Here is a 26,696-nt window from a genome sequence, read left to right as displayed (position 1 = left end):
AAGGCAAGGTTGCCGCCCAGGGAGCCTCCCTGGTGCCTGCTTCTGCGGCTGTGGTGCAAAAGGCTTCAATTAGTACTGACCTCAGGACAGGAACATTTCTCCCTGGGCAGGAAAGGAAGTATCAAGGACTTCACACCCTTGTCTCCCCAAGGCTGGGGTGAAACTATGCCATGGAGGATTCAGCTCCCCCCAGACCACCTGGAGTATCATGAAGCATCATGGTAATACAAACTAAAGCAAAGAAACCAATTTCTTGACTGTGCAATGAGCAGGAACTACACTGCAGTGTGAGTGTGCAAGCACACTCCCTTCTGCAGGCTTGCTAGCTACCTTGAGGCAATGCTGCTTCACACACATGCTCACACAGAGACACCTACTCACACATACGCAGCTGCATGTTGTTTACAACATGGGGGAAAAATACAGAAAACTGGAAGTTACAAGAAATTGAAAGATAAACTGAGAGTCCAAAGGGATCCTGAATACCAAAAGAAATCGCAAGGAAAAAAAGGGAGGGGAAGTGAAATATCTGAAAAGTAGCTGTATTCAAATATTCCCTACACAAACTTTTTTCTTTACCAAAGCTATTACCTTACCTTCCAAAGAGCTAACACTTCAAAAACATAGACCTGTGTGCTACTGTAGAGATAGGACTATCAAAGCGTAACATTTAGGCTATCCAGCCCACCCGAGTTAAGATTATCTTTATTCCAGATTTACTCAGAAGAAAAAAACCAAAAAAACCCCACAGATTCTTGCACACAGTTGGAGGTCACTTTAGAATAGATACACGTACCCATCCTAAAACCATTAACAAACCTCTTTTTACCATAAGATTCTGGCTAGCATGGAAACTGGGCAAGCACAGTAGACTCAAATGACTAATAAAGCAAGAATTCATCCAAATCAAAAGGTAAAGCAAGCAAAAATGACAAGGAGAAGGAAAAAGCATCTTAAAGAAATTACAAGAGAGCTAGTTTTGGATTTAAAGGCAACACCAAGCCTGCCAACTTCTCAAAGAGGCTGCCAAGACGCCAGATGCCATAACTGAAAGGATATTATCCAGAGTTTTACATTTGAGTCTCTTGAGTGCCTCTGAAAAAGGACAAAAAAAGGGATGCTGGCAAGACCTCAACTGTTTAATTTCTATCCCCACCCTAAATATTTATTTAAAAGTTAAATTGAAACCATTGCAAAAATTAAAGACAGGATGAGTAAATACAATGTTAAGTGTTTACAATGACCCACAAGGGCAAACTAGCCCTACTAAAGTACTGGAAAAGTCTCTGGGAACATGAATTTAAAAGGTCATCCCAAACTCCCTCTTTGAGCTGAGCTTCAGAGAGCACTTGGAGCCCCTGAGGAAAGGTTTGTCATGACTGCCCTGCAGCCAGGGTGGGCACCGGAGGACTCTACACAGCTCCTGTCCCACCACGCAGAGTGGGCACATGGCTGATCCCACTAACATGATGGGTTGCACCTGCATCATTGTGGCCCTACCTGTGTTCCAGCATGAGAAAGCTCAGCCCACTACAGGAGCTGGCACACAGCTGACAAGCAAGAACAATGCCTTTGTTTTGGCTATGCTAGAGGCATGTTTGATCATAGCAAGGAGGAGATGCTGACCACCCCTGAGACAGACACCAGCTGCAGACCACCAGAACTGTTTAGATGGTCTACAGATTTCTCAATTCTCATACTCAAAGAAGCCAGTGCAATGAGGTAGGCAAACAGCCTGCAAGTAACAAGGTGTAAAAAAAAGGGGTCTGAAGTGTATCTAAGTCAGTGGACAGACCAAAGGTTGACTACATCTGGTCTGCAGCCTTGTCCCCCAAAGTGTAAGGCAGCACTGACAAATTGGATCCAGCCCCTCTAATAAGAAAGTGATCCTACTGTTCAGAATTTTAGGGAGAGTTAAAGAACATTTACACAAGTCTTTTAAAGAATCTGAATGCTCAAACTCTGATTTTACATCATGTAGCCCCCATTCTGTGAGCACATAAGCACACACATTTAAAATACTTGAATAATTCCATTTAAATCACTGGGATTCCTCCTGTGCATCAAGTTAAACATTTGCATAGGGTCCACTTAGGTTCACAGTCCTATGCTGTTAATGCAGAAAAGAATTTGGTACCAGACTGATTTGTATATCCTGCCATCGCTTGGCACGGAGCATTTGTATCCCTTGATGTTAACTGGCATCTGTCAAGTACTCTCCTACAAAAAAGCTATTCAGTTGGATACGTTTGTAATATGCAACTGCATATATTTCTCGGGTAAAGAAAAAGTAGTTATTTTGATTTCTGTCATAAAATACAGCAAAAGTGTAAACTATGAACTGCAGAACACAAAAAAATGTAATGACTTACTGGCCAAGTAAGCAGTATTTTATGAGACAAGGAACAAATGTTCAACTCAAAACTGCAAATGGAAGTGACCAAGCCTGCACTGGACTAGAAGGAGCACAGGATTCACCTCCAAGACTCTGACAGGTTAACATCCCCTCTTATTAAACATGCTATCTCTGTCTCTCCTTTCGCACTTTCTACAAGCTCATTAGGATTCAATAGGAGTTTTGAGGTTTATTTTTTTAAGAAAACACCAGATAGTGTGCAAAAAATTACATACTGAATTAAGCTAAATCCTCCTTTAAGCTAGTTTGAGTCTTGTTTATAATGTGCACGTACCACTTTGCATTTACCATGAGGCTCCTCAATTAGTTCATAACCAAGTTAACCTTCTATCTCCCAGCAAATATAATTCATGCTCATTTTATACAACACAGCATTCTGCTGGCTATTATCCATCATTTACAAGTGTTATTTGTCTATAAAAATGACACTAAAAAGTTGAAAAATGATTCTGCTCTGCCTGCTCCTGGATGTGTTTTAACAAATGATACCAATGCAAAAGGCCCTAAGTCATGTAAGAAGCAATTAGTCAAGGAAGCCATAAATATTTTTTAAAAAGGATATAAATGATTGCTTGCCAGATAGTAAAAGCTCTAAAGGTTGCTACATAATAAAAGACTGAACCTACACGAACGTATCTGAGTAACTTTACCCTTGTGTGCAATCCCATTAGGATGAAGAAGGTTACTCAAGCAAGTAACATTATCCAGGTGAGTAAGTGTTTGTCCTAAAACAGTTAAAATAGCATTCTTCATTATTTATCATTAATGAAGTTAATCAAATTCAGCGGTACTTACTCATGCATGCATTAAATAGAAACCTGAACATGACATGCATATTTATGGGACAGAGATTGAAAGATCATTATCTGTGGGGAAGAAAATCCAGCAAAGAAAAGGATGTGTAAAATGTGTCTGTTATCTTATTAGAACATAAACTGTTTTGCTTAAAACATAAATATTTATTTTAATTAATTCAATTAACCTAAATAATAGTTTCCACACATGACAACTACAGCTAATTTATGAATTTCATGATTTCTGATGAAGATGTAGGCCACAGCCACAGTTACCATCAGCCAACTGGTCTAATTCCTTGGAAGTCAATGGAGCTCTACCACTTTACACCACTGTATGTCTGGCCTGGAGCTTCCCACAAAACATCTCCTTACATTGAACCAAAATATAATATACGGCATGTCACCAGAAACCTAAAATAAAAAAAAAGTCAACTGTTCTATTTACTTTTCAGTTCACAAAATAAGGTGAACATTCCCCACTTTCATCATAAAATCTTGAAATTGCAACTAAGGGGGTTTTTATTTTTAAATTTAGATACCTGTATACAGGTTTAGATGCCGGCAGATGGGTTTGGCAATTCCAGAGAGAGAGAGGAAGATGAAAAAACTTTAAAAGTGCAACTATTAAATATTCATGCCACTGGCATTCTGTATCTTCAGTGAAGTTCTTGCTCTATAGATGGAATAAAATCTATGGTTTAGCACATGAATCCACCAGCTATCAGTTTTGAAAGAGTTCATTATAATGTAAGGGGGAAAAACTCTAGGTTGCTAAATATACAGCCAAATATATTGAGAAAATAGAGAAAGGTGACATATTTCTGCAGGTTCCTTGGCCTTTAAAAATGACAGATCAATTTTGTTTTAAAAACAATCTTATTGTTCAAACACCTGAAGAAAAAACAGTACATTACCTTCAATCATATTTTCAAGCTCTAAGGCAATTTTATTAACTCCTTTTTATTGCACAGTTTAAATATTCTAATTGGCACACAGCACACTTGCAGTCACTAGATATCCATTAGACTTTAATGGGTTTGAAATGGTCTACAGTATTACAGGGCAGGCAGACCTACTGCAGTCACATTTACAATGATGCAAGGTAAGTGGGGCATAAAAATGCATTGGTTAATGCCACTGCAAGAATAAAAAAAAAGCTTTCTCCACTTCCTTCGGTATGTATCCTTATGGATGGTTTTGTTTAGGCTAGGGCCAGTCTCCACAACTGCTGATGACCAAAATAAGGTCTACAGGAGAGCATAAGCAGCATGAGAGTAGAGGAGCAGGTCTCTAGAGCAACAGAGCTGCTGCCCAGTGTATGTGCTGGGGCTTCCTTCCCCTCCATGAGCTGTATATCCACCATAGCTGATTCCTACAAGGAACATTCACCCAACACATACAGTAACTGCCCTCCCTGTGGGCAGTGTGAGCCTTTGTACACACCCACCATGGAGGTAACCCACCTCCCCTGCACTCCAAGACACAGCACATTACATGGGAAAAACAAAAGGGAAAGTGATGCACTCTCCACAGGAAGGTCTGGTCTCCTCCTTTCATATCCCCCCAAAATTACACATAGCATTTAAGCAACTGATACAAGTACAATTATATATTTATGCCCAATGTTGCCAACCTTATTGGGGAAGGTAGTTCTCCATAAAACCAGTCCCTGCAATGCCATCAAAGCCATCTGGATCCTATATGGGGATCCAAATTCTGAGGAAAACAAGAAGTTTATGATTGTGAAAAGCACGAAAGGAATACTGAGATAGTCTGATACACTTACTCAAGGAAAAAGTGAGAACTGGGCGGCTTTGCTTCTGTGACTGAGAGTCTTTCCCATTTGCACACTGTAGTTGTGTAATGGAAAGAAAAGGAAATTCCAGAGTTCCATATGCTAATTTTAAATTTAATTCATCTCCATGCGAGAGGTTTAAAATAAATCATGTTTTATGATACTTAGGAAATATTAATAAAAGCCTACAGAAATCTGGAGATCTGTCTGCTACTACATAAATAATTTCCCTGCCCTCTACTCCCAGGGAAGCGCAAAGGCCATGTGAAGATTCATCCACTCTTTCCCCCTACCCACCTGTTCAGGACAATTCAATGTGCAGCAATAATCATGTTCTGCAGCAGATTCCTTTACTAAACCAAAAACACTGATTCCACACATTTAATTGCAGAATCCTCCTTTTATCCTCTAATTATGAAGCAGCGCCTGTTGAAATTAAAGCAGCATTGCTTGCAAATATTTTCAGGCACAAAGGAAGAAGTAAAGCCAGACAAGCAATTTGGTAAGAAGGGAGGGGGAAATATCCTGAATCTTCTGTATTTCTGAGTTACAAGTGATGAGACCATTTTCATTTGGGTGGTTTTACACAATAAATTTTAAAGAGTAGTTGCTTAAGTACATCTAAAGGTTAAACCTTCAAGCAGCTAATCTGTATGTAAGAACAAGTAACTGTCAAATACTTAACCTTTTACAGATTAAAACTGTCTGCCTAACAGATGTGAAATCATCATTGTTGTAATTGTCATAAGTAGGCATCTGAGCATTTTCTGGAGATAAGATCTTTTTTTTTTTTTTGAGCAGTAATTTTATGCCTCAGGTCACTTGCATGTTCATGGCTGTGATAAAACCACTGCTTCCACAAGAACTTATATGCCAGGACTTTATAACTGCAGTACTGGTTTCCAGCACCAAAGTTATTGGTTGTAACAGGCAGTTTTAAATTACTATAAAATGAACTTGTAGGGTGACTGGAAATGTTTCATTGTTCAGTTGCTGGAAGTGATTGTATAAGTGAATTTTCACAATAGTATGGTCAGGGCATAGGGGAATAAAATGCTTCAATTTCTGATAAGCTGCAAATGTTACTATAAAATATTGCTCTTTGACAATATTTGATAGAAATACATGCATTTACTAGAATATGTCTAGAATGCCATCACATTATGTTGATCAGTTATAAGTATTAGATATATAAGAGAAAAATGTTTCTAGTATAATAAGTGAGAATAGAAATGGAATTTTTTCCCATATGCTACTTATATATAGCAGGGGAAACCAGTATGACACCTTTCAGCTACTCTACGCAGACATATGTTCCTACATGGGTTTATGTTTAGGGCCATGTCCTACAACTAGACCAGGCATTTTCATCTTCAGTCAGAGCAAAAGATAATCATTAGACTATCCAGCAACCAAGACAGCTTATAAAACCAGGATGTTACAGAGGGGCAGGATTTGGGGGCATAGACTTCAGCTTGGCTCTCATCATGCTGCCGAGTAGGTGTTGGGAAAGGTAGACTGTCGCAGACTGACTCCACCCCCCATTTCCCTTCAACTTTTTGTAGTTTTTAGCTGTTAATACCAGAGATCAGGATTCTTCTGGTGTGAGATGCTGCACCAGGTCCAGCACAGGCACAGCAACTGCCCTTGACAGACTCCAGCTGCCTGCCCCACCCACCCACCTTTCCTTAAAGTCCTCATTTCCTCCAGCAGGAAATTTCTTGTAGGTATGTGTTTTAGGCTCCGCACCAGATACTCAATCTCCACTTTTTCCACCTATCTACCAATTAAATACAGTTTTGAAACAAGACAGACCATTTTTTTTCAATTTCTTGTTAACCCACGTTTGTTTCACAGATTGTAATATACTGCATGGTTAGCAGGGCTTCCTTGGGAAGCAAAGCATCAGATCGTGGTGTCTCCCTTTAATCTACTCTCTCTTCCATGGCTGTTACTTTAAACCTGCTAATCAATTTCAACCAAATCTGACAGAATTTCAAAGAAGTCCTACTGAAAACGAGCAGCTGTTTATGCAGTGCTAATAACTTGGTCCTTATCCGTGCCAGCTGACAGCAGGCAGCTGTCCATCAGCACACAAACCCTGTTGAGTTCAAGCACAGCTCTGAAACCACCCCAGACCTGTTTCCTCCCCAGGCCACTGATCAGGAGCATGATGGAAGATGCCATCTCTGTCAAACACCTTATACAGTGGAACTCCCGGGTTACAAGGTTGGTTGGGGTTTTTTTTCCTGTCTAGAGGACTAATAATAATAACTGAGTACAGACAGAAAAAAATGAGATTTTGAAAAGCAACAAAAACATTAACAACAAGCACACATCCTCTTGCAAAGTCCTCTGGAAATAATCCCTAGCACCTCAACCAGTCTGAAAGAGAGATGCAGAAGTTGGTTCATGACCACCACTTGTATCAGAGGTCATTTCCAGGACAGAGTGAGGCAATATGCACTGCCCTGCACTCTGTATTGATGCAGTGTACCTACAAGTTTATTTGTGAGCTGAATTTGAACAAAGATTGTGAGCTGTGACATATTGTAAAGTGAATTTGTCATGTGGATTTATCCATACTTTGTCCATTAAGCTACCCTTGGGAATGAGCACTAGTTAGACCTCTCCGATAGATGCAAAGGCTTTTTATACAGATGAAGAAAAAAAAAGGAATGCAGTGATTCCAAGAAACAGGAGGGGAAAAAAGAGAGGTATTATTAGCACATCAAAAGGCATCTGAAATATAAATTATTTTAAAGCACATCACTTTATATACCCTGTTAATTACATGGTTAATGTTATGGAATCTGACAACTCCCCACAGACACCAGGACTATTGATGAGTTCCATTTTATGTTAGAAATTTCTCTCTTCTTGTGCAGAATTACCTCTTTAACCTCTTTCAGTCCAATAAATTCACATTAAAATGTGACCAGGAGTGACAACCTTGGGAGAGGACTAACCTCTCCCTCTATCATGTCATTTTAGCCTCAGTCTCAAATTGGTGCAGCACTCCCATAGCTATTACCTCAGCTCTTCTCCTGTCTCCTGAGTAGATGAAGCAGTATGTCTAATTAATTTACAATCCTTAAACACAAAGGTAGCTATCAGCAAAACTACATTAAAATCAAACTACCAATAAAGTAATTGTAAAATCATAATTTTGGGGGATGTTTTCACTAAATACAATCTTAGCTTTGAGGCTGAATGTTTTCCAAAGTTTAGCCTTACAGCTACATAAAAGTCAAATACTTCATACATTACAGTATATCTTGCTCCGTACAAAAAAAAAAAAAAAGACAGATGCTCTTTAATACAATGAAATGCAATTTAAAGCCAAGTCAATAAGATACTAACCTCTTATCCTCAAATGAGGGCTACACTATACATCATGGATTAGAAGTTAAAAATGAAGAGAATGGTTCTTGCCACTCATAATTCAAAGATTGTTGTCAAAAGCTTTCTGTTCATAGAAATGCTATTGGTTTTATTCAGCTGGCAAAAGCTGTGCAGTATTCTAAGCAGTTCAGACAGATAGCTTTTTTAGCTCTTCAGTTCAGAGCCAAATTTTCCTGAACAGCATAAGGACTTGATTTTGTTAATGTTGCACTGTACCCAGTTCCAGAAATAACCCACGTCCCTGAATGCAGGCTGGGGTCTAGGTAGGACACATGCTAACAGGCAGATTCCCTATTTTTCTTTCCACTCAGAGAGACCAGACACAACCAGCAAAAAGACTGCTGCACTAAGAAGCCCTCGGACACCACAAAGGTCTGCTGCTGCCCAGCTCCCTGCTTGCTTCTCACTGATGAGAAAATACCAAATACTGTGGGTGGGAGGCAAGGGACCCACTGTGGCACAGCAGCAACGGGAGATATTCTTCACTGAGCTCCTGTCATCCTCACGAAACTCTTATTTTTGCTGGAAACAAACAGCTGAGGGACATGAGGGGTAACTAACCTTTTGCAGGAAGCCATCCTCTCTTCCCCCTCTTTAGCCTGAGGAGAATAGAGATGAGGTGTGAGATCTGATGTCCCCTTCACTCCCCCGTTTTTTCTGGTTGTCAGACGAATGATGCTTACCAGTATTCTGAAGGGTGTGGGGAGCCTTTTTTCTTTCTCATTCCCCTGAATAAACCTCTTCTGTAACCATGCCATTTCTGCATGGTCAGGGACAGCAGGAGAGGAGCTGAGCTCATTTGCTTTGAGAAGCTGTCAGCATCTCCCTTAAGGAGGGCAGGTTGCCAGCCTCTCAGAGCCAGTTATGTGGTGGTCTGGCCTCAAGCAACCCTCATTTCCCACTGTCACATTCCTGTACTGCATCCTCCTTACCCCTATGGCCAGCACAACCTACTCCTAGCCTTGGTCCTAGTCCTTCATGGTCAATGCAGCTCAGAGAGAGAAAGCAGCATGCTGGACCAGTCAGAGACTTCACTGGTACATCCCAAAAGTGGCTGCAAAGGCACAGATGAAGCCTTAGGTGTGAAATCTTGTGCTGTTTGCTAGATGTTGTTTGGCTGAGTGGCCCTAAGGAATGAGCATCTGCAGCAGGAACAGGCAGAAATGTTCCTACTGACAGGAACAGAACAGGATGCTTATTTGTCCTATCTTCTTTCTGGAAGGAAATTATCTGCTACTGAGAATGCCGAAATCTGTGCACCATCCTCCTGTCTGCAGCAGGTTAAGGAGTATCAGAGAAGGATTACAGATAGAGGCTATCTCAAAAATTTGGATAGAAGCTCTTAATTTTGACTGCTCTACCCTATAGTGGTACTTCTCACTCTGAGAATAAATGCCCAGTGCAGGCATGACATTAGCTGTATTTTAAATCTATACAAGCAAATTCAGTTAAATAACTGCACATATGTGTGCAATTTTCCACATTTCAATGCCAGCACCCTGCAGACTGTACAGCAGGCTACTCAGTTTACATCCTCATGTATTTTGCTTGCTTACATATAGGGAAGTCCATAGTTACTCATAATCTTGTAGAAATCTGATCTGCTGTCTACTGGGAATTATTTTAAGTCTCACAAGAAAATGCTGGATAGAGGATAGTTCCTGCATGTGAGCACAAGGGCATGCATGCCTTTACCCTTATGTACTGCAAATGCCTGTTCCTCAGGCACATACCTGGCAGGTGCAATCCAGACCTTCATTTGTCACTCAGACACCAGTAATGGGCTCTCCAGAAATACTCTAAATAGATTAGATTAGATGAGAATTATCTTCTGTCTTTTTAGACCATCTTGGCATTAACAAAAAAACTGGGTATATTTTCCAGGCAAACATGCTTTCAACGAAAAACTAAAAGATAGCACAAATGTTCCTGTCTCCTCTGAAACAACATTTACCAGCCCTTGCTAGAGAGAAGCAGCTGGCTTCAGTTAATCCAGTGGAATAACAATAAACTTAATAAATGTAATGACATTAGGATCTCAACCTTCTTCTAAAAGACTTGGGTACAGGGATGAGCTGCACAGCTCGTTGCAGAGTTACGCACCCAGCTCCCAGAATGGGTATCACTGTGCTGCATTGGGTGCCCAAGCTCCCTATATGGAAAATGGGGAGAAGCTGGCACCAAAACAGCCAGCTTCTCAACACCACAGGCTGTGGCAGCAAACCCTGTGCTGGCCAAAGGAAAATGTCAAAGAGAACTTATGGTTTATGCTGTGATTAGACTTCACTGTGAAAGCAGGACTCACAGCATGAGTGCTACCCATGTGGCCTCTTGGGCTTTTAGGTCAGGCAAGGGGGCAGTATCTCTCTTTGAGAAGAAAATCAAAGGACACAGCCAAGTACACTGTTTTGCCCACATTCCAATGGTTAAAACACCAGCATAAGAAAATGCAAAGCTCAGATCCAAGTATCTCCCCAAACATGGGGCTTGCATCCATAGATCCAGTCTCAAGGAACATGTACTGTTTATTAGGTCAAAGGCTACTTCTGGATGACAAGTCCTTCACCACTTTCCCTGAAGCCTGACCCCTGCATGGATCTGGGAATGGAGGGATCATGGAACCAAAAGTAAAGTGGTTGAAACATTCAGCTGGAAAAGGGCAGTCTTGACTTCCCTGGGTAGTATCAACCCAAAACTATCTAATGTGTGATATACAAGCAGCACTGACAGTGTGTGGCCACAGCATATCTTGGACTTCTCCAGACCCTTATGTATTGGGTTAATGAGTCTGCTAATCCCCAAACTGCTCCTAGACATGTATAGTAGCAAAGCTGGATCTAAGTCTAAATATGCTTCTGCCAGAAAACGACACCATCTTGGGTGCCTAGTTCGGTCATGTGGGGTTTCTGGATCCTGTGGTTTGTATGTTAATTCTCCCTAAACTGTGCACATCAACCACTTTACTGCACCTTTGGTAACACTGAAGCAAGGATCAGCTTTGGTGGCACACCACCAGCTAAAGTAATCTCCTGGCATAAACATGCATTGCTTGGTTCAATGAACACAATCAAAATCCAGCCTTCAAATAACAGAAAAAATTCTGGCTGATGTGGCAATTGCTAGGCATATTAAATGACAGATACAATGAAAGTGATTTTTAGTAGTTTGGATAGATAGGCCACTAGTACGTTAGCACTGCATTCAGCTTCCAGCCTAGGTATGGCTCCAGCCTGCTAACAAGCATCCTTTGTGGATTACTTGCTGTATTTTGATCTTCCAGAATGGCTTGATTTTTCTTTTTATTGGAGTCCTAAGATTTGTCTGTGCTTCCTTACTTTGTACTCCCCATAAGCAATGCCTCTTGCCCAAACTGAATTTCCCAGTAATCATATACCTTAGATTACAGACAGGTTAAGATGCACCACTGTAGGAAGTACTGTACAACAAGCAATCTAATGACTTTCTATCCTGCTTAGGAAATAAGCCTGGTTCACTTGTCTCCTTTTAAGCCTACCAGGTGTCCACGACCACAAAAAAGGGATTCACGGGGCTCATATCCTCTGAGAAGCTTTGAGTTTCATGTACAGAGCACAGCGGGGCAGAGATCCCCAAGTTAACAGAGACCAGAGCAGGGCTTTCACATATAGCACCATGCAGCCCCATAGGCTCTGGTCTAGAAGGTGCACAGCTATACTCACATAACGCTGAGCCCAAAATAGTTACTCTTTCCTCTTGAAAAAAAAAACAGGCACAGACAAAACTGATCAAGTCTCTATGAACACATCTGAACTGCTTACAGACCTACTGATGAGATGTTCAGTGTAACTGGTGCCAAGTAACACAGGTGTTACTTGAGGTAAATAAACTCCCACTGTTAAAAATAACAATATACTTTTATCATCATCCACTGTATTTTTGTAATGTCTTTCAATATATTCAGTCCACATCAACTGTATGATGTGCTGTCAGTAAAATTATGCAAAATTAATTTTGACACCCTTTCTCTTAAGTCTCTTTTGCTCTTCTGTGTCCATGTCATGAATTCTTTTGTACCAGAGATTTTCTTCAGAGAAAATAGCTCCCCAAGCTCTTGTTGCTACCTCTCTAGCTGCAACATCACTGAATGTGTCACATCCAAGCTCTGCTTAACAAGTCCACAGTTATACTCAAAGATTCCTTTTTTGTCATTATATTAAGAAGGTCAGGTTTTGTTCACCTGAGTAAAAATATCACTGATAGTACTTTTCGGGTGTTAAAACTACATACCACAGATTAAGAAAAGCATCAGGTGTACTCTTTGCCCATCAAGAAAAGATTGATATTACAGACACCAAAAAATTGACCTGAACATGTCCCATATTTGGTTGCATTACTTTTACTTGGTTGCTGAAAGCTGAATCTTTGCTGGTAGATCATATTCATGAATGTCTCGTGCCTTACTATGTCATTGTGCCAGACTCATTAAAGATCCACTCAAAGCTTCCGTCCTAATCTATGAGTTGCTTTGATTTGAGAAATCTCTTTTGCAAAAGGAAAGATGTCCATTGTTTGGACTCTAAAAGGAAATGTAGGTGTTTAATTGATGGATGTGGTTTTCATTATGCTTTCTTTTTCCACCACGAACCCTTTTCATAAATTGTGACAAGTCTGTTGGCAGCCTGCTGTATCAGACTGTAGGTAGCTGACTTGATAAGCATGTCACCCATACGGAGAAAAACATGAATTCCCTTCAACTTTGCTCAGAATTGCTAATTAGCTCAAAGGCAGTGTCCTGAATTGGCACAGAAAACCACTGTGAAAAAGTCCTAAGGAAATGCAAGACTGTAACTCAATAGGATCTAGCAGCATTTTACATGCTTTCTGGTTTATTGGTTTATCTTTGCTTTGGATATGTTCCTTAAACACAAGTGCAGTGATTTACAGTCTAGTAAAGTCCCCTGCTTCATTTCTGTGCAGCCCATATCATGATGGCAAAGGCAGCTCATTTGCCAGAGAAAGGAAAGGAGATGTTTTCATTTTTACAGAACCAGTCACCTAATCTTAAAGCACTGAGGTCCTTTCCCTCTCAAATGAATGGCAGAGGTGGCGATAAAGGAAGCACCAGTCCAGTCACTGTTGAGATTCTCTGCTGCCCTTTCTCAATGAGGCTCATTCCTGCTCCCACTCAGACCAAAATAAAATCAAATTCTGGTGTACATGCTTGAGCTTTCCAATAACCAAGTGGCAAGGAAACATTTACAACAGACAAGTTGCATATAGCTACCTTGTTTTACCCCACTAATGTGAAACTTAGTTGCCCTTATTTACCAGGCTCCAATCTCTCCCTGTTGAAGATATTCTGACCTCCATGGCCCTCAGGAAGGTCCTCGCACATTGACAGCTCTTAAACGAAAGCTCTCCTAAAAAAGTAAATGTTTCAATGGATACTGAGAGGGCACTCAGTATGCTGAGGCCCTGAACTGGAGAGAGCATTCATCTGACACACACAAAATCTTCATGGAAAGAAAGCGGAGAATAGATTTGAACTTGTGAGAAATAGAGATATAATTTGCAAAGAATGTTTAAGTTGACAGAAAGAGCACCTTTATGGATGCGGGGTTGTTTTCAATTTCAGAGTTGTATCATTGCTTGAACAAATATGGGCATACTGAAAAATAATGCTCAAGTTTTAGTAACCCATATGTCCCCCTCCCCCCAAGCATGGCCTGGAAATGCTGATAGGAAAAGTGAACATCAGCAGTTTTGCCAGGACTTTCAGGAAAGCCAGTCACGGTGGAAGCCTGACATCCAGAAGACCTGGAAAACAGCCAGTTTGTGCACAGCATGTCCATCCTGTATGCCGGCACTCAGGTGCATCAGATTTATTATGCATGTGCAGATCACCTGATATATTGCCAGGGTTTGTTACCAGGTGCAGCAAGGCCAGCAGCATATTCAGAAAATTTTGGATTTACTACATGTACATGGAACATCTGTGAGTGCAAACAACCCCTTTTCTCCTGAGACTTCCAAGGAGGAAATATGGGGAACCATACTCAAACTTCTGGATTCACTTTGGTTCTGTAGTTGTCTGCAGACAGAGACAGACTTCTGGGATAAAGTAAATGCAGCTACGTTAGCATACTCTTAGTGTGTATTGTTAGAAAACTTGTTTATACTTTCCAATCCTCCAGAGACAACTGTGAGCGGATGAAGGCGAACTAACAGCACTGCAACAGAACCAGCCTGTTTCTCCACCACCCAGCAGATACATTAGTGCCTAATGTTATGATGACTTCAGCTTTTAATGGATGACTTTTCTTCTGCCAACTAGAGTGTGAGCAACACTGAAATTTTATTAGCTGGTTTTGCATGTGAATGTGAGTTGAGCAAAGGAAAACACCTGAGTTACGTATTTGCTCAAAAAAAATCAGAATTCCATTTTCTGTAAGGCTTTCAGTGCGATGTACATTTTCAAGTAATTTCTGAAAGTGGGAATTAGGTATACTTTACTGGCATCCAGGTGTGGGCTCCAAGACTCACTCTAATCCAAAGCAGCAAGTATATTTAATTAGTTCCCATTGGTGCCACATGTAGTCTGATGAGGTGCTGGAGTGCCTTAAAAATACCCAATAGTTATTAGCATTTTGGTATCAGGGATTACGGTAGCTCTAAATTGTGTTACCGAGACTTAGCTTACCCATCTAGTGAGTTCCTTGGGCAAGGGCATTTTTCTGTGGCTACACGTGCCTCAGTTTGCACAACCAGATTTCACAGATGAGAGCCATCTCCAGATGAGATGCTGGAGCAAGCAGCATAACCCAGGTAGAGTGCTTTGACTATGAGCCCCTTTTCCTCACAGCTCTTCACTAGTCCCCACTTTCCTCACCATGAAGGCCCTCTGTGGCCTATCCTCATCATTATGAAAAGTCATTACCAGAATTTATCACAAAAAGGCTGCCTCTAGTCTTCTCTCGACCCATTAAGGCAATTTACTCTCCAAGTTTCCAGCTAACCCCTTCAGGGTATTCCTGTGCTGTTGCTCAGATGTGGGAGGAGCCCTCATAAACAGCCTCAAAATCACTTCATTGTTCCTTCTGAGGTTCTTAAAAAGAAAGTTCTTGGTTTTCCCATCATGCTTACACTCATGCACTTGGCAGCACTGTCAGGCTTGCATTTTGCTGTAACCACTGTCTATTTGGATTATTAAAATATTCCAGTCTTTTCTTGCTGTCCAGTTTTGACTTTATCCATAATTTCCTTTGTAACTTTGTCTGCAGTTTCTGGTCCTGCACTTGGCTGTTTATCCCAAGTCTCCACAGCTCTTAGTACAGTAAATGTGGGTCCCTGTGTAGATGCAAAGTGTAATGGTACTGCACCTGAATAACAACAGCAACAGGCAGCAGAAGAAGATAACACAGCTGCCACCCTATCCTGGAGTCAGAGCAGAGCTCTAGCCATTCCAGACCATCAGTGAAATATTTTTTTTCCTCTTTTTAACCCATTTGATAATTTATTGCTTTTCTTTTTTCAGCTATATGTTACTTTGCTGTGTGCAAGTGTGTCATAGAACTCATTTTTCTAGTTACTTTGACAAAACTGACATCTTGCAGCTGTTACACATCTTGTTTCAATTACATCTCTAGATAAAAAGAATTCTTAAGGCCTGAAGGCTGCAGATGGCTTCCTGGTGAGGGGTTAACTCCAGCTTTGTAATAAAGCCTTTTGGGGATCCCTTTTATTGGGCTGTTCTCTTCAATCTGCTTCTCTCATACCCTTCTAATTTTGGTGTCTCACTCACTATATCCCACATTCCTCTCTGGTCACAGGAGAGGAACTGGAGCATCAGTCTCCATCCATCCCTGCCCCTTCCCACCCAAAGGTGCCCGGGGGGTATGTGGGAGAAGACAAAGTATCTGTCACTTGAACCTTATCTCCATATATCATGCAGGCTGCTTATGGCAGGGCACAGCTGAATGACCACAAATCAGTGGAGTGACACCTCGAACCCCCACTAATCCCTAATAAATTCTGGACTGTCTCACAGATTTGGGAATCTCCTGACACTGGTGATGCTCTCAGCATCTGGCAAACCACTTGTGTCTAACTGGGTACCCTGAGATATTTACACTGTGTTTAATGGTTACAGAAGAGATTGATCACCCCATTCTTGGTATCTTTCCAAAAAGGGTATATAAAATCCTTTGATCTTGCTAAGACAGCAAAACATGTTGAACCATCAGTTATGTAAAGGTGGTTGTTATTAATTTGAATACTGCACAGAGAGGAAAGAACAGAAGTACCATATAATGAGATATATTAAGACTACAAAAGAATTAAGTGAAGCTGTTACGTTATGAATCATGATTTTATTGTTTAGCAGTCAGCTCTTGATGTAATTCAGATAATAATGAATGGGCTAATTCCTTCCACCTTTATTCAGGCAAAACTTTCACTGACTTCAAAGAAAAAGTTGTCCAAGTCAGGACTGGAGACTGCTGCATCTATCTCATTATTTGCAAATGCTTTTCTGAATATAAAGTGTTCCTTTATAATGGGCTATTGCCAATAACACTAACATTTACATAATGCAGCCTCTTACATAAGAGCCCTTCGTGTTCAAAAAAGCCTTTTTAATTCTTACTCCAAACCGCCACAATAAAAGTTCTTCTATTAACCATTGTATTTATTAAAGTATAGGAATGTATGGACTTTCTCAGTGCACCATTTCAACCATTTCTCCTTCTGCTCAATAATTTTTATTTCATTTTACCATAACCTCTTTATTAAGGCGAATGCATTATTTATTGATTATTAGCAAAGAGAGGATTTATCATTGGAAATATTTCTTTTTATCACAGAAGAGTGCCAAAAATAAGGAAGTGTGCTACGCCTTGTTACATTTTAAAAGATGCCAGGAGTATTTGAGGAAACAAATCAATAAACAGTCCTACATCACTGTTTCTCTCACTCTATAGCTCTAAGTTAATACCTCATATACATTTCAAATTGGTACTTTTAAGCAGTTCCTAAAGCAATGGCTCAAAACTTGAAAAATGGGCTTGAGCATAATACTATCCATTTTGATGAGGACAAGACTCTTCAGATTTGTGACAAAACCCCATATTCTTTCGCTGATTATAAAGTATGTAGTTCCATCTGGAACTTATTTTGATATTGTAAATCTTAATGCCTCACAAAGGCACCAAGAACAATGGATGGGCACTAGTTGATTGTTTTGAATTGAAATTAATTAATTATGAAACAGCTGCAATCATCTAAATTACTTATTTCCCCTTTCAGTGAAAATGAATTTACAGGCATTTGCAAAGCATACAAAAATAGAGACAAGAAAACCTGTAAGAAGGGAGGTCATGTAAAATTGCTTATGATCTGTATTTCAAGAAAGTAAATAATTAATAACTCCAAGGAAGCATATTAGGGATTGCTCATTCTATTATACAGACACATTGAGCAGCAGAATGCTTTAAATCTCAACAATAAACACAGTACAGAACTATGCAGAATTTACCTTTCCAGATAAATCTTTTTTCTTTTCAGCTGAAAACAGTGATTCTTTCACATTACAATGAGACTGTGTCTTGAAAGAAGGTTCTCAGTCATTTAGTCAAGACAGATGAGCAATGAGTGTTAGAAAAGCTACCAAGGCATCAAAAGATCTACAGTCAAGGCCATTAAAGAATAGCTAATCTGCTCTAGTTCTAATTCTCTGCTAATGCGTTTCCTTAAATGTGCTTTACATCAACTCTAATTAGTTCAAGATACTGCTACTTACATACTTCTAAGAACAACAGAAAAGGGTTGCATTTATACCACGTGGTATGTAATCATGTTCACACAGCCAAGCACCCAAGTTGGTAAGTTGTTGTACAGTACGAAACCTTGAAGAGTGTCATAAAGACATTGTTTGCTTGAATCTACAAAAGCCACTGCAGCTCCAGCAGCAAAAGCTGTATCTGTGCTTTCCTTTGTTGAGGTTATCTCAACGCCATTTTCATCTCAGATGTTGCAAAAGCATCTGTATTAAATGGCCAGGGATACATTAAGCCACATATCATGGTTATATGTACATTTTTCCTACCAATGCTATGGGTTTGAAACAGATTTTCACAGCCAGTGGAAGTTACCAAATGAAAAAAAACCAAACAAACCCAAAACCTTGCCTCTTTTATGTTAGAGCATGAGAAGATTTTGGAGGGATTTGCTCCTTCTTAGAAAAAAGAAACAAAAGAACTTGTGAGAATGCTCTGGGGAGATAGTTTAGCCCCTTTCCAGTACCTAAAAAGGGGTGAGAAGCAAGCTGGAGAGGGACTTCTTACAAGGGCATGTAGTGATAGGACAAGGGGTAATGGCTTTTTACTGAAAGAGGATGGGTTTAGATTAGATATTAGGAAGAAATCCCTTACTGTGAGAGTGGTGAGGCCCTGGAACAGGTTGCCCAGAAAAGCTGTGGATGCCCCTTCCCTGCAAGCGTTCACAGCCATGTTGGATTGGGCTTTGAGCAAGTTGGTCTAGTGCCCATGGGCAGCAGGGCTAGAGCTAGATGATCTGTAAGGTCTCTTCCAACCCAAACCATTCTATGATACACAGTGAACGGGGCAGAGCTCCACAAACTAGCTGCAAACATGCTGGCATCACCAAACATTCAAGGCAATGCGGTGATACTCTTACAGACCAGTTGGGATCATAGTGGTTTTCATCCAGGGATTCTGGGTAAATGGACTTGCACACAAACATCTTTTGTATTAAGAAATTCCTGACAGTCTTCAGGCCTAACCATAAACAAAGCACATTGTAATATTGATGTACTCTTTATACTGGTGACATTTAGTTAACTCAAGGTCATCATTCTGGAGAAAATGTTACACTCTCCTTGCCAAACACAAATGAAGAAATGCATGCTTAGTTTTTGTTGTTACTTTGTCTTTTAAAAACAGTTGATAACATGATAGCTTCCCTGCCTATGTCAGAAACAAGTGTAAAAAAGTGTCTTCTATTAGATGCATTTCGACATAATTATCTTCTCCAAAGTATCTCAGTGAACAAACCCTGTTCATTTTTTCTCGACTGAGGTTCAACCATCTACTGCACTTGCTGTTCTAAGACAAAGGAACACAAAAACGTTAAAATTACATCATTCCCTCCTAAAACTGACAGGTTTGAGAGATGAACCCTCCTGGTCAATCACAATGCCAGAAAGAATCAACTTTCTCTTGGTGTGTCACTAGGAGGTAGACACCATTTAGCATCATCAGAAAGTAGATAACATACCCCCAGAGGAGGTTTAGGACATCTGCCAGCACCTGTACAACAGAACAGGTTCCCCAAAACCTTCACAGTGACCAAAACAAAGAAGGCAAGGATAGAAACAGGAAGATGGACCGTTGGAGAGAGTTAGATGGCTTCTGAATCTGAACCATGCAAACGCATACTTCACCAACAACTTTTCCTCCTGATCCATCCGTCATACTTGCATTTTTCTTACGACCACAGGTCATTATACCTGGCACCTAGACTGCACCATCATGGCAATAGCATGAGCTAGGGAGGCCATGGGTTTCTCCCTAACAGATTTCAAAAGTGATATGTGCAATAAGAAGTGATTACAGCTCAAAGCAGTCATCACATACTCAGTGTAGAAAGATACCACCTTCATCATCTATTGGTCCACTCCTCCCATGTACTCACACCAGGCTTAGCCCCAAACCATTCTTTCTTTGGTCCAAAACATGTGAAAATAACCACACAGGAAGACTGGGTTACATTACGAAATTGTGTAGCTTTGTGAGATATAACCCTCTTGTTTTTAGTTTTAAGTGCTTACAGTTGTAGATCATCTTTATTGAGAAACAAAACACAGCAACAAAAAGCTTCTTACCAAACATTTCTGGTCCCTTCTGCATAATTTTAAGTGTTTCCTGACTGCTGAGACCACCACTGCTGCATTGGAACTAATTTATTTTTTTAAAAATACATAAAGGGTCTCCAAGAATAAGTTTAAATTACATTCCTATTGTCATATTTCCCAAGATACATCTGTATCCAAGTCTTTGGTCCATGCATGCAAGTTTAAATCTTCCTAAGGTATAAAACACAGTCATCTTAAGTCACTAACACTACTTTTTGTCTGTTTAAGGTACTGGGAAAGTTGAGGTATCTAGCTGCGAGACAGGAACACAAGTTATGAATTTTTACTTTTGAAAATACATAGAAAATGTTTAGCACAGAATATTAATAAATGTCATCATGTTCATGAAACTGTCACTACCATTCATTCACTCTAAGTATAAATTTGTAGTTACCCACAAATTACTCAGAAATTATATAGAACATTGCCTGAGCATTCAACTACAAATGTCCATTTTTGCTCTCCTGGGGCCTTAGGCAGCATCAGCAAGAACAACCAGTGTCTTAAGACTAATTTTAAGAGATAGAAGACCAATGAGCAGCCCTGCTGGTAATGGATGTGAACACAGTGGATTTGGCTGGAGCAGGGACCAGTGGGCTCCCTGGAAGCAGTCAGCAAGCAAATCCAGCCCCCAGCACCAGCACTGAAGTGGTAATTCTGACTCCCCAGCAGGGCAGGGTTTATGAAGAGCTACTCCTGTTCAAAACCCAGAAAGCTGGGTTAAAGCTCTCCCTTTTCCTCCTTCCAGTTTTTCACTAAGAACTTGTGGGTTCTCCCCTGAAATTAGCCTTATAGATAACCAGCCCATATACGAAGAAACATTGTATGAATTTCCTAGAAAATGCCATCCTTTTGAAATCTCATTTTGTGACAAGGCCACTTCACAGTTACACACCCGATCAGTCTGTCAGATGAGACATCATTTCACAGAGAATTTAACGTTGATTTCTAGCTGTATGTGGTATCAGTTTATCTTCATTTCTATAGATTTTGCTTTATTACTCCTACTGCTAAAAATGCTATAACTAGACTGTAAAGCATCTTTTTATCCATGCTTCATTATTTCCTAGTCATAAATATGATGCAAATAGATGAACTTGTTACATGAGGTTAAAAACCTTTCAATTAAACAGTTGCTTTCCTCAGTGAGTGCTGTGGAGTGTAATATAATGCTACTACTAATATATGGATGACAAGATGCTCCCACAGCCAGTATTTTTGCTGTCTTTTTTTTTAATGGCTCATATTTCTCTTCCACTAGTTTTAAGAAACTTGGTATTTTCCTCAAAATATTCACAAAGAATGGAAAAGGCTGTACGTATCTCATGCCCTTTTCTGAATCCATCTCCAATAACCTAGGAAGGTTTTTGCCTCAACTTCTGATGAATACATTCCCAGAAGAGCACAAATCTACAGGTCTGAGTGTCAGAATGAAAGTCCTAAGGGCTGTTCATTTCTTGCATCACACAACTGGGCATGGATACGCAAAAGAGTCCTCAGAGAGAGAGATGAAAACACATCCCCTGTCCTATTGGCATCTCAGAATTTTACTTATTGGACAAAAAGCAGAAGTTTAAAAAAATTATTCTTTAAAAAATAAACAAATAAAAAAAAAAAGAGGTGACTGAGCACTGTGAATCAGAGATGACAGGCCAGATTCTCATCTGATATAAACTGGCAAAGCCTCTGGACTTGGTAGAGGCTTAAACCAAAAGAGGAGGATGCAGTACATTATGTCCAGCAAATGAGCACTCACAGCAGATGTGTTTTTAAAATATTATTATTCAGCTGCTGTTTATAAAGTATTATGACCATGAAAAGCTTGCCCTTCTTATTATTTATGTTTTAGCACATACAATTTGTTCAACGCTGTAAGGAAAAAAACCCTCAAACAATAAAAGTAGTTCCTGACCCAAAGGGCTTCCAGCCCAAAAAACAGGCATCAGGAAGAGAGAACATGCTGTGAAAGAAGTTATTACTTGTGTTATTGTTTGCTCGTAACTTATAATCATCACAGAAAGAACAATTTTTAGATGGGGTCTCAATGAGGGGAAGGTGGTAACTGCGAGCTGACACTGGGAGGAAGGCAAAAGGGAAACACCAGAGAGAAATAAGGAGACAAAGATCGTTTCAAGCATTATTGGTTGAAAGGCACCAAGAGCTAAAAAGAAGGAAATAAAGAGCAAAGTACAAGAGAGGGTAGAATAGAGTTGTAAAGAAGATGGGAGATAAAAGAAGACACTAATTTAATTCTTTATTTTTATGAGAGGGAGGTCTTATTGCTGAGTATTGCCTGTAAAATGGTTAAGCTGGTCCAGTCTGTTCCCATACTAAGAGAATGGTTGGAGTGACCACTCTCCCCCTAGAGTGGCTGCTTGCTGTTATCTGAAAATAAACATCTTGATCTTCTACTTTGACTGAAGAAGCATATGTGGAAGCAGCTTTCTAAAACTGCCTCTAGTAAACACTGTGCAACATAAGAAAAAAATCTTGGCTTACACAAATATAAAGTGTAGTGACTAAAAGCTAGACAAGCTGGGATCAAGAAGTTACAAAAGGTTCATTTATAAGACTGCTGGATGTCTGACCACTTTTTGTTAATAGCAACTTCCAGACAAAACTCTCTTTGACATCAAATGGAGCAGGAACAGACCCAAAGATAGCAAATGAACTAATAACTCAATACGTGGTTTGTAAAACACACTGGGCCATCTTACACTATAGCATTTGATATTGATCTCAGCTTGGAAGCTATACAGCTATACATTTTTCACATGACCATCCAACCCCTACAAAACCTATGCTAATTCAAAACTCTCAGAAGTATCAGGTGAGTACCATATAAGCCAATTACATACTGGGCTTCTTTTACCTAAACAAACACTGGTTTGCTTCTGGCTAACAAACATTTTAGATACAAAATTATTTTCTTGTTTGGTACAACACAGTAAGGGCTTTAATAAATCTGTTAATTGCTTTTAACGAATGGGGAACAACTCCACCTATACGTGCTATTTCACATCAGCATGTGAGGAGACCCTTTACTAACTGGTCCTCACCAGGGCTTGTCACTGTGCCTAAACCTAAGCACAGAGTTAAGAAACTGGCTGAATTTTGATCTATATTTTTTAAATAAGGCAAATAACATAAATGCCTGTAATGCAGAACTAGTCCTGCCACTCTGATTGGCCTGCTCATTTGCTGCTTTCCATCATGTATAGTATGTCTTCTGCTGTAAGAAGGGCATATAAAACACCTCTAACTGAGATTTTCCATCCCTTTTTGTCCAGTGTAAACAAATGCAAAGATGTAAGGCACTGGAGAATCCACATCCTTGAGTCTGGACAAGTAAAACTGCACATGTAGCACTCAAATAAAGGCATGGAGAAAGAAAAACAGGAGATGAGGCTGTGGTTTGAAGTCATTAGTGCTCTGTGTTCAGGGTAACTGTATTAGTCAGCAGTAACACTGTGAATTAAGTTAGGCTGATCACCCCAAAATGTTTCAGAAAAAGCTCACCAAACGGGCACAAGTTTTGTTTATGCCACAGACTGGTATGTTTTCTTAAAATTTCTATTTGAGTTTGTACTCAGCTTTCACTATTTGAATTACAGTAGTTTTCTGGGAAGCAGAAGTGTTATTGGCATCAATACAATGTTGAAAAACTACTGTTAAGTAAAAAATAGCTTATAATAATCTCTCATTGTGGTTTACTAGTTAAATGCTATGTTATAGATATTGCATGACATATTATTACATTTTCTATGCCACAGCAAAATGAAAGACATAGCATGTATTAATAGGAGAGAAAAATTCATTAATAGTGTAACAAAATCAATGAGAACCAATCACTGTGCTGCTGTTAATTTGGAAACCCCTTCTGATTTTCCAAGAATATATCAAATTTTAAAGAAAGTACTTTGGAACAGCACATTAATATTTAATTACTGTACTTTTAAGCAAAACATTCACCAAATACTGCAAAAAGTGTATTTTCAGTAATAAATTAAGTGTGCAAATTGCCATTATGACTACATTCAAAAGAATAAAGGACAACATTTATTCTTGCTGCAGAGAAAATTAAGTCTCTCTAAATGTTGCTCTTTGCCATGAAGTACTTCCTATCTGTGTAGTATATTTTATTTCCCTTTTTGACAACAATTGCACAACTTTGAAGGCATTCTTACAAGCCTTTGGAGCTTAACATTATCATACCAGCTTTGTTTTCGTTAGTTTAGTACCAAATTCAAACCACGTTTCTAGAGAATGTCCATAACCTGCCTGCTCTTAAGTGGGTAGCATGCAACAGGCACCCTGCCTGCAATGGGACACTGACCCAGTGCCCGAAGGCAGCGCCGCCCTCCACAACTTACTTTGGAAGCTCTTACTAAGCCAAAGTTAAGTTTTCACTTATTACTGCTTGATGACTTTTCAAAATTGACTATTTTGAACCATTTGCTGAAACAGCTGTTTCACAATACATTTCCAGCCCGTGATTTCAGATACTCCACGATAAAGCCACTCAGTGAAATACAGCGCCCTAAAAGGACTCAAGACATGCAACAGCAAACACCTGCAAACACCCTGCTTCCCTCACTAGGCACTGCTCTGAGCATTTTTGGGGTTTAAGCCCTGTATGGGGGTGAAAGTTTAACAATGAATGCAGGCCTGCCACGACATAAAGGCTTTTAATGTGCTTCTGATGAACTCAACTTCTAAACAGCAACAATATAGAGGAAAACAAACAGCAAGAGCTATGAAACCACAGGATCCACTGTAAGGCAAATACAGATACTTTTAAGCAAGTAATTTAGCTGGGAAATGGTTGATATCTTCTTGGACCCATACAGGAGCTTTATGACAACACAGTCATTTGAAAGTCAAAATCATGCTAAAAAGGTTATGAGAATGAGCAATTGCCAGTCTAAAGACCTAATGTCCCAGAGTTACATTATTAGTTTTTTCAAATTCATTATTAACTCCAGTAGATGACTTGTGGAACAGCCTAATGGACAGCCCACTTTTTCTGGAAAAAGAAAACTCCCCCAGTTCAAGAAGAAAGGGAAAAGCTTCCAAATGTGTAAAAGTACTATTTCACCCACTCTTTTGTAGTAGAAAAAACATGCAATTTAGTTGTAAAACCATTCATATGGACTGTAAACTTAAAATCAGGCCAGAGATAAATGTTACAGTTTGGATATAAACTAAGCATTAGTATTTATAATTGAAACAAGGATATAACCTTGTGTGACAGACAGGAACACTGTAATTAAAAACTTTTATGGGATAGTAACTAATTATTACATGTGCTCTTTAAAGTTCCCATAGCAATATAAAAGTTTTATTAGGGTCGATGTTATCCATGTATGCATTTATAAGTACCCACATTACGCAGTGCAAGCTGTTCTCGTCGTCCTGCAGTCTTTTGTGAGAAGCAGCTCAACTAACGGGACACGCTGGTCCGTTTATTTTGCTACACCTGCCACCGTGGAGGTAAGCCGGCGCTGTCGAACGCGCACCCTACTGACAAAAGCTACAGACCACCTACCAAGCTTGAAAATAAAACGCACACAGGTAGCTGATTCCAGACAAAAGTAACCTTAGCCCCCTGCGCTGCCGACCCGACCCTGCGGCCGCTGCCCCGCGGAGCGTACTCCCGAGCTCCGGGGAAAGCAGCACCGCCTGCCCGCAGCGGGGGCGGCGCGGCGGGACACCCCGGCATTCCACTCGCGTCCCACAGGGGGGCCCGCCGCGATCGCGTCGGACCGCGGGTTCCCATCGCAGCATCGCCCAGGGGGTCCTGGCGCGACCCGGGGGCGCCTCCCTGCACACCGGGTGGGTCCGGCGGTGAGCGAAGCGCGTTCGCCCCACCCCGCGGACCCCCAATGGACCCGACAGGGGCCCGCCGCCCCGGGGCCGGGCCGGGCCGAGCCGAGCCGGGCTGGCGGCAGGGAGCGGCGGCAGCCCGGGGATAGCGTGCCTCCCGCACCAAACTCCGGGACTTGGCAGAGGCAGCAGCTTGAGCAGCGTGGTGCGGGGGGGAGGGCAGCGCTTCCCACCTCCAGCCGCTAATGACATTTCTAGAAATTGTTTCTCCTCCTCCCTCCAGCCCCGCACCCGCTGCCGGGGCGGGCAGGGACAGGGGTGCGCAGGGGGAGGTCAAGGGCATGCAATGCGGGGGGGCGCAATAAAGACGGCTCGGGCGGGAGTTGCAGGGCAAAAGCGGGGGGGGGGGGGGGGGGGAGGGGGACGCAGAGGGTGTTAAAGGGGCGTGCAGGAAGAATGGGAGATGAGCTACCGGAGTGCAACCCGGGCTACCAGAGGTGGGTGAATACAAGGTATTACTGGGGGGACGGGGGGAGAGGGGCAAGTGCA

At 40.7% G+C, this 26,696-nt stretch overlaps 1 protein-coding gene across 1 annotated transcript in view; it reads right to left on the bottom strand.

Annotated features, from left to right (window-relative positions):
* Window positions 1-26,490, bottom strand: part of AFF3 (ALF transcription elongation factor 3) — a 328,111-nt gene extending 301,621 nt beyond the window's left edge. Inside the window, exon 1 of the mRNA XM_071568183.1 lies at window positions 25,892-26,490. Coding sequence (XP_071424284.1) covers window positions 25,892-26,490 — 599 coding nt within the window. The remainder of the gene's footprint in view (window positions 1-25,891) is intronic.
* Between the last annotated feature and the right edge of the window lie 206 nt (window positions 26,491-26,696).

The sequence above is a fragment of the Pithys albifrons genome, chromosome 1 (assembly GCF_047495875.1).
Source record: "Pithys albifrons albifrons isolate INPA30051 chromosome 1, PitAlb_v1, whole genome shotgun sequence".
In the NCBI taxonomy this organism is placed as follows: Eukaryota; Metazoa; Chordata; class Aves; order Passeriformes; family Thamnophilidae; genus Pithys; species Pithys albifrons.
The sequence above is the reverse complement of the archived record's forward strand: the minus strand, read 5'-3'. Positions and strand labels throughout refer to the sequence as shown.